The sequence below is a fragment of the Podarcis raffonei genome, chromosome 2 (assembly GCF_027172205.1).
Source record: "Podarcis raffonei isolate rPodRaf1 chromosome 2, rPodRaf1.pri, whole genome shotgun sequence".
NCBI classification, from domain to species: Eukaryota; Metazoa; Chordata; class Lepidosauria; order Squamata; family Lacertidae; genus Podarcis; species Podarcis raffonei.
Window position 1 is genome coordinate 114,872,803 of NC_070603.1, and position 9,090 is coordinate 114,881,892.

Sequence of the window (9,090 nt, forward strand, 5' to 3'; positions counted from 1 at the left end):
TCCAAGGTCACCTGGTGCGCTTCAAGACTGAGCGAGGATTTGAACCCTGATCTCCCCAGTCCTAGTCCCGACACTCTAACCACTAGAAGCTACACTGGCTTCCTAGAGTTCTTCTACTATGGGGCAACTCTATTGTTACGGTAAAATCTGGGTGCGAGACTGCTCTGCCACCCAGCTCGTCGGACTAAGTCCGCGGGTCCCTGCGGAGGAAAATGAGCTCAGCCGGAGACAGGAGCAAGCTGGAGAAGATCCAAGTTTATTGCGCAACAGGTTCAAGGCGAGATTGAACAGCGGGAAAGGGGTGACATGAACTTTTAAAACTTCCCTCCATGTCCCAGAATACAGTGCAAAATACATCCCAGTTACATCATGAATATATTAAAGAGAGGTTGGGTTACACGGATTACATCATGAATACATTGAAGAGAGGTTGGGTTACAGCGGATTAGCATTTAGAAGAGGGAGGGGGGAATATGCAGAGCTGGAGATATGCACAGATAAGCACTTCCTGAGCACCGGTGATGAGAAGACAATGGTCCATGTATGCATGGTCTGCCACCTGGCATTGCCCGGAGGAAAGGCTTGGCAGAGCGATTTGACCAGATTAGGGTCTTCCTGAGTACGTGACACCTCGCTTGAGGGATCATGGAGGCAGGAGAGGTGTCATGGAGTCTTGAAGAGACTGAGCCGATTGGCACCAAGAGCAAAGAAATTGGAGTTGTGGTTGATTTTATACAAATTTCTAAAGATTTTTAGTCCTTTTAGTCCATTTTATATCGATAATTGAAGTCGGAAACAAAATAGATACATTGTAGCAAGAGTTGACACTTTTATGAGTTCACAAGTTTCAGTTCCATTGTTCTCCCAGCGGGGAGCTGTCAGCAGCTTGTCAAGAGGTTAAATGAGGCGTGCAGGAGCTCGCTGAGCTAGCTCTGCAAAGCGAATGCATGGTTCTGATTGGGTAGAACGCAGCCATTGAAAGGAATGGGGAATACAGCTTGGTACGGTCAACCCACAGTAAAGATAGAGCGGGAAAAGGCATAAGAATTTGGGCTTATTTCGCCCGTAATAGCGGATCGGTGTAGGAAAGGGAAAAGGCACTTTATTTATGGGGCTTGGGGTAGAGTGTGGTGCTTGTGTAACAGTGTGGGGGCTGAGGGGTCCACGTGGGGCTGGGTGCCCTCGAGGTCATCGCCTCGGACCCTCTGGTGACCGGTGGAAGGGTGGAGGAAGGCATGCCCCCCCTTCCGTATCACTATAAAGTTTAGGTAAATAAATATGGGGAAGGATCGGAAATATTCTCCTTGAAGCCTGAATTTGTTTTATTCTGAATTGTTTACCTTTGATGTTTCAGTGTGTTGTAAACAGCTTTGAGGTTGTTGGGGTTTTTTTTGGTTTAAAATATAAAGCAGTATAGAAATTAAATTGTTAAGTTGTGGGTGAACATATCAGACGACACAGCAATTCTCCAAACAGCTCTTGTTTATTCACAGGTCAGAACAGAACAGAACTGAACTGAAGGGTTCGGCCAGCCTGCTTATATAGAGCTCCAGTACAACGTAACTGTAACAACTTTCTGTAACTATCCAATCACTGAACGTCACTTTCGATCCCCTATTTGCATATGTGGACCTGAACTATCTACAGTATCCCCCTGCTGGCCCAGTGTGAGAACTTCAGTACATAATAGAAATAATAAAAAATGGCATTGCCCCCCCAAATGGTGCCCAGACATTCCATTGTGGTGACTGTAACACAGGTTTAAGGTGTCATTTGGAAATTAATTTGCGTATCTAAACTTTCTAACACTGATTGCTTCCGTTTTGTGAAATTGACAACTTGTAGTCCCTGCTGCGGTTTCCTAGATTGCCAAATGTACCCCTGCGTCCAGAAGTGTAGGTGGATGCCTGATTTAGCCTCAGGCACCAGACCAAAGAAAAATAACAACACATTTTAGAGTTTGTTCTCATCTATTTAATGGCATCGATACACAGACACACAAACGATCCTTTGATTTTAAAAATTAAGAAATACACTGGAAGTTACTTTTCTACACATTTCTCTTCTTTTTCTGAAGGGGTGTGTCCCCAGAGGCAGCTCAAGGCAGGTTTTTGGCCCCACGCAAAGGATGGGCAGGAGGGAAGGCAGGTTTTGTGAAGGAGGAGGGGTATTGGCGTCACCCAGAGAGGAATTAGCCAGGAGGATAGACATCGTGAGCTTAGGTCAGGCATGCCCAAAGTCCATTTTGGGGGCCTAATTGCCCCTGTGGCAGTTTATCTCCTGATGTAAAATCCTTAAAAAAAACAAAAAGAAAACACAACTTCAATCCTAAAAGAAGCTCAACAACTCCAACCCTTAAAAAACCTCAACATCTTTGGTTTGCCCTCTGGTTGGCCCCCACAGCCCTTCACTTCATCAGATCTGGCCCTCTTTGAAAAAGCTTTGGGCACCACTGGCTTAGATCCACTCCAGGGATCATTGAGGAAGGGGGTTCCTTTCCTGACTGGACTGTGGGCCTCACCTCGGCTTCACTGCTAGAGTAGCCCAGCTTTGGCCCTCTGTCCTATTTCAAAAGCTCTTTGAAGCCACCATTCTCTCTCCCAACAGCCAACCGGCCAAGGAAGAAGAAGGGGAGCAATAACTATGATTGATTGATTGATTGAGACTCCTCAGCTTACCTTTCCGCACAGAGAGTCCTGACCTTATAGTGCCTGTGAAAGGGAAAGCAAGAGAGATAAAGCATCAGACCGTCATGGTGTTAATGAATATTATAGCACACAAAACGAGTCGGTTTATATCATTGTTTAGTCATAATCCCCTTTCTTGTAAACTGAAGCCATTGGTTTGAGTCCTACCCTCCAGAGCAGGAGAAGACAATCTTGCTCCATCTTACATGCCCTTTAGATATTTGAAGATGGCTATCATATCGTCCTCTCAGTCTCCTCTTTTCCTTCTTGGTAGTGGCACCCTCCCTGTGGAACGCCCTCCCATCAGATGTCAAAGAGAAAAACAACTACCAGACTTTTAGAAGACATCTGAAGGCAGCCCTGTTTAGGGAAGCTTTTAATGTTTGATGTATTACGGTATATTAATATTTTGTTGGAAGCCACCCAGAGTGGCAGGGGAAGCCCAGCCAGATGGGCGGGGTATAAATAATAAATTATTATTATTATTCCAGGCTAAACATACCCAACTCCCTTAACCATTCCTCGGTTTCCAGAACCTTGTTTGTCTTTTCACTTGTTTCCAAATAATCACATTTGACTTCTGTTTATGAGATCTTTTGTCTCTCTCATCATCATACACAAGGATAACTACTATCTGCTTTTGAAAATCTGCCTCTTAAGGTTATTGCCTTAAAGTGTTGGAGACAAAGGCCTGGATAAACTTGAGTTGTGACAGAGTTTCGTTGAAACTACGACACTGATTATTAAATTATTAAATTCACCACAATATTCTTGCAAAGAAAACACCTGATTTCAGTGGGCCTTAAGTCATACAAAGCTTTAGCCACAGAAGTGTGTGAGTTTTTTCTAGTGTCTTTGCATAAATTTCCATGTGGGACACTGTTGCTGAAGGAATAAACATATTTTCAGAGAAGGGAAAGTTGTGGCCTTCACAATGTTGTTGGTCTCCTAGCATTACAGAGGACACCTTGAGTTTTTCCTCAACCACATATGCACCAGTTCAATATCCAGCATGAAATTCTTGTAGCTATTACCTTTGAACTGCTGAAAGGAACTTGCCAGAAATGTATTGATATGACCGAAGTTCCAGAATTTGCACATCAATCCATAAGGGATATTGTTGGTACTCCCAAATGTCGATCTCTCCTCATGCCTGTAGAGAAATAAAAGGTTTAAAAACACCAACTTGCTCTCCAACCTAGAATTCCCAAAGGAAGCAAAAAGAGGAGAGGGGAGAGGATCACAAAGGTCTCAGAAACCAGTTGGACAGATTCAAGGTGAAAAATAAGAGGAAAGGAATATTGAAATAAGCAGTGCAGGGAATAGAAGTGTGAACAATGGTTTGTTGGAAGAAAAACAAAACCTAAAATTAATACAAGCAGGGAACCCCACATTAAGATGAATAGCAAAGAAGCCCAAGACTATGGACAGAGGTAAAGGGACCCCTGACCATTAGGTCCAGTTGTGACAGACTCTGGGGTTGTGGCACTCATCTCGCTTTATTGTCTGAGGGAGCTGGTGTACAGCTTCTGGGTCTATGTGGCCAGCATGACTAAGCCGCTTCTGGCGAACCAGAGCAGCGCACGGAAACGTCGTTTACCTTCCCGCCGGAGCGGTACCTATTTATCTACTTGCACTTTGACATGCTTTTGAACTGCTGGGTTGGCAGGAGCAGGGACTGAGTGACGGGAGCTCAGCCCGTCGCAGGGATTCGAACCACAGACCTTCTGATCGGCAAGTCCTAGGCTCTGTGGTTTAACCCACAGCGCCACCCGGTCCCAGAGGACAGAGATGGACAGAGGATGGAGATGTAAAACATTACTCCAATGGGAAATAAACTGTTTAGATTTTAGATAGCAACTTGAAATGCTGCCATAGATACATCCCTGTTTTGGAAAAGGAAAGAGAATCAGAATTACAGCAGGAGGAATCAAAAGATAGAAACTGAGGGGAGGGGAGTTTTGAAGTGAAAATAGGAACCTCAGATAAAATGGGCCCCTAATGATTTGTTAAAAGTTGCAAGTCACAAAGTCCCACCTTCACAGAACAGCAAAGCGCAAAGGAAAAGAAGAGGGATCTGCTTACCTCTGCGAAGTGCTTCCATGATCCTGCAGGGGAAAGAGAAAAAGAAGAGAACTCAGCATCCACGACTGGCCATACATCAAAGCCCACGCCCCATGCCTCAGTCCAACCAGGGTAATGTCATAAAATCAGAACACAGCCTCTTAAATGAAGCCCTGAGCAGGAACAAAAGAGGACCAGTAAGGGATCAGACCAAGGGTCCACCCAGTCCAGTCCCCTCTTGGCAAGAGCAGATTCTGGGAAGCTCACAAGGAGGCTGGGAGAGCAACTTCACTAATTTGGGAGCCAGCAGCAGACCCATCATCAGCCAAGAGCAGAAAACATCTGATTCCATCATTGTTAAGTAACAGAAATCTCTAGTCTGCATTAAGGTGAGCATTCTCTGCTTGTTCTCTTAGATGCTCCTGCACCTAACATAAGAGAACCAGCTACCAGCTCCACAAAACCAAGCAACGTCACTTTTTGTACAATGACAGAGGCAGAGACTGGTCTGGTTGTGGCCTTGACCTGGAGTAAAGCTTGGGCTCCTTATGCCACTGTCCTACCTGCATGAGTTTCCTCTCAATCTCATTCTCCACCTCTTCCAGCTGCTTCAGCAGTTGGTATTCCTGCCCATCCAGAAACGAATGCAGCTGCCTAAACTCACCCTTCATCTTCTGCCTATCAGACATTAGTTGCTCCTGCATGAAAGATGGAAAGAAAAACAGGCTTTTAGCAACATTGCCACTCTTTCTGCAGAATGAAGAGGGTTTGAGAATTCACACAAGGGAACAGGGCGGGTGCTTCTGAATTTTTGTATTTTCACAGATGATGCATCCGTTTTCAAGCAAAGGGAAATTTCCCTTCCCATCAGAACAGGCGTCCCCAAATAAATGCAGTGGTACCTCAGGTTACATACGCTTCAGGTTACAGACTCCGCTAACCCAGAAATAGTACCTTGGGTTAAGAACTTTGCTTCAGGATGAGAACAGAAATCATGCTCTGGCAGTGCGGCAGCAGCAGGAGGCCCCATTAGCTAAAGTGGTGCTTCAGGTTAAGAACAGTTTCAGGTTAAGAACGGACCTCCGGAACGAATTAAGTGCTTAACCCGAGGTACCACTGTAGACATCTAAAAGAGTGGAGCTGCCTGATGGCTTCAGGATGTAATTTTATATCTCCTCCCCCCCACACACATTAGTTCTTTTGATTATTTGCCTACTTCCCAGTAAGAGCGACACTTACAAGCAGGCGGTGACTGTTCTTTTCTGTTCTGTTAGACGCCAGTTTTTCTGCCTCCTCCTCCTTCAGGGTCTCCAGGCACCTGTAGGGCTGATCCTGAAAAGAAAAGACAAAGTTCCCGTTTGGGTCCTGGTGAGAGGTATCTAGGAGATAACCATCATAATCGTCATTGAGACAGAGAGAGGAAAAGAAAAGAGAGAGGACAGTTGAATTCTGTTATTGTTCCCCGGTTTTTGAGACTGCAGAGCCGGCTTCTGCCATCCAGAGTATTGAGCCTACGACAGATGCAACTGATGAGTGTTATGGAGAAATGTTGAGAAAAGACCCAGAAAGCCCCTTCTCCAGAAAATGTCATTCTCTTTCTTTCACAGGTTGAATTTCCTTCTTTTTAAATTATCATTCAAACAAATTGCCCACTAATGCAAATAAAAGCTACTATACTACAGTGTGGGTATTGTGGCTGAGAAAGTGTTTCTAACATGTGATATAATAACATGCAGAGAGCAGAATAGTTCATGTCAACTCTGCAGTCAAGGATTGTTTTGAAGTTTCTTAGTCCCTGAGGATTTTGTTTTTTATGCAGTTCTAGAGATTAGTTGATTGTAGCAGCAGCATGGCTGGGAGAGGTTGGTTAAAGCTGTTGGAATATATGGCTTGCTTCGTAAAAAACTGACCATATATTTATCCAAGCATGTGGATCTGAACTTTGCTTGTAAATCTGAAATCTGCTTTCACCCTCCTCCTCATCTGAAACAACACACCAGGTCCTGCACTAATAGCCTAAGATCAAGCACCAGTGATACTTATATTAATACAACTGGTTTAAAACTCATGAATCTTGAGTTCTTTGCGTGGTTTAGGGCTGGCAAGAGGAGAATCAGGGTTGTTGTATGTCTCTAATGTTTTTCTTGTTGTTGTTGAATGGCTGCACCTGTATATATAAATAGATTTGCTAACATGGAAATACAACCAAGGGGGGAAATCTTCACCTCTTGATCTGACCCATCACAATACTTTTTCCTACCCTCCTTTGACACCCATAATTATTTTTCTGAAAACAGCTTTCATGGGATCGTCTTTGTGAGCCTAAAATGTTTATCTTCAACTTTACGCCAGTATGCCAACTCCTGCACAACTCCCACTTCATAACAGCAAGAAACTCTGAGATGCCCAAAGCATCATCCTTCTAGGTTTTATTATTTGCTTGCCTTTCTAAAGCAATTATACATTTCTTTCCATTCCAAATAAATTGATGTATTAGTTATTTCCAATCTTACAACGCTTGCTCTGCTCTTTGTATTATGAGATTCTGAAACAGGAAAGGCAGTTTACAAAGTGCACTCATTTTGGCTGCATTTATTTTCCCTAGAAAGGCCAACTTAACATCGTTCAATCTTTCTAGGTCAGCTTATTTTTTTAAATTTTTTTTTTTACATAATCATACCTAATATACACATCTATATATATAAGGCATAGCAAGCCATAGTCCCCTAAAAGCCAGAATCTTTCCAAGGATGTGTAAAATATAATTAGATGAGAGGCCTCCTGAACATGTGCAGAGTCAGTTGACAGCAAACTGCATCTCACACACCTAGGATCAGAGGGATAAAGCCTTACTCAGGAAACAGTGGTTTGCGGACAGGCTTCAAACTTGATAGCTAACTGTCTCAGTTTGATAGAGCATGGTGCATATACTGTCAAGGTTGTAGGTTCAATAACCTTATGGGACTACTGCATATTCCTGCATTGTTGTGGGTTGGACTAGATGATCCTCAGGATCTTTTCCAAGTCTACAATTCTATGATTTTAATTCCCATCATATATACTAGCCATTCCTATGAATGGTTCATTCTTACCTTGTAGTCTTGGAAGGCTTCTTCCACAGGAACCACCCTGTGGCCGCTGTGCCCTTGGGATGTGTCACACTCCCCACAGAAGGGGGCTTCGTTGTCCCGGCAAAAGAGGTCCAGGGTCTTCTGGTGCCTCTGACATTTTGAGCGCCTCCTTTGAGCATCTCTCTCTGCAACATAATCCCACTCACTGACGATTCCAACCAAATCTGCGAGAAGCCTGTTTTGCTTGAAGTCATTTTCTACAACCGTTCTGCACTCGGGGCACCTGGTCCTCTCACCAGACTCCTCCCAGCACCTCAAGATGCAGGTTTTGCAGAAGTTGTGCCCACAGCCCAGTTCTACTGGACGAGTAAAGTAACTGAGGCAGACGCAACAGGTGACTTCACTCTGGATCCTCTTCCTGTACTTGTCCACATCCATGACTTCACTCCTGTTTTAACGGACCAGCCGCACCTGGAAGAGAGATGGAGCAGAGTCAGGATCCCTGTGAACTTTAATCTGAAATGGGAAATGTAAGCCCTGCCCCATCCGCATGGACATTCTCAGCAGTGGGACCTGCCCTGTGCAACGCCCTCCCATCAGATGTCAAGGAGTTGAAAGAAATACACAACGTTTAGAAGACATTGTAATTCCCTATATGGGGAACTTTTTAATGTTTGACGTTTTATTATGTTTTATATGTGGGATCAAAGAAATGCATCTCCTACACCTGGAAAGAAAGATGATCACCCTTCCTCAAGTATTTAGGAAAGGCAAATCTCATCACAAAGCGGGGACAGATTCCTCCTCGCCAGAACAGCCATGGGGTCCATTGCTCAATGGGTAGAGCATATGCTTTGCGGACCAAAGGTCCTAGCTCCATTCCTAAAATCTCCAGGAAGGATTGGGAGGGACCCATGTCTGCAACCTGAACTGCAATTGCCCAGTGTTTTCCCCCATGGACAGCTGCAAAATTGCCCGTGGTCTTGGCAGACCACTTAATGGTTTCATTCCTACATTGTAGGGGGTTGGACTAGATGACCCTTGGGGTCCATTCCAACTCTGCAATTCTACAATTCTATTATTTTCTTGCCTTTTTTAGCAGTTCCAATGCACTGGGCTCAGTGGTTTTGAATTTAATTCTGTTCCTTCATATATATATATTTGCGTGGTATTTTAATACGTTTGCCATTTGCATTCCCAGTAATTCAAAATTTAATGCAATAAAAATGTAAGAAACACAGCAATAAAAATACAAACGAAAATCAACA

At 44.0% G+C, this 9,090-nt stretch overlaps 1 protein-coding gene across 1 annotated transcript; it reads right to left on the reverse strand.

The window, feature by feature from the left end:
* Window positions 1-1,959: 1,959 nt before the first annotated feature.
* Window positions 1,960-8,286, reverse strand: LOC128409127 (E3 ubiquitin-protein ligase TRIM17-like). The gene is made up of 7 exons (XM_053379363.1): window positions 7,844-8,286; window positions 5,991-6,083; window positions 5,315-5,449; window positions 4,773-4,795; window positions 3,722-3,840; window positions 2,679-2,711; window positions 1,960-2,293 (listed from the first exon to the last, which is right to left on the reverse strand). Exons 1-7 carry the CDS (start codon window positions 8,258-8,260, stop codon window positions 2,274-2,276), a joined length of 840 nt encoding a protein of 279 aa, XP_053235338.1. The 5' UTR covers window positions 8,261-8,286; the 3' UTR covers window positions 1,960-2,273.
* Between the last annotated feature and the right edge of the window lie 804 nt (window positions 8,287-9,090).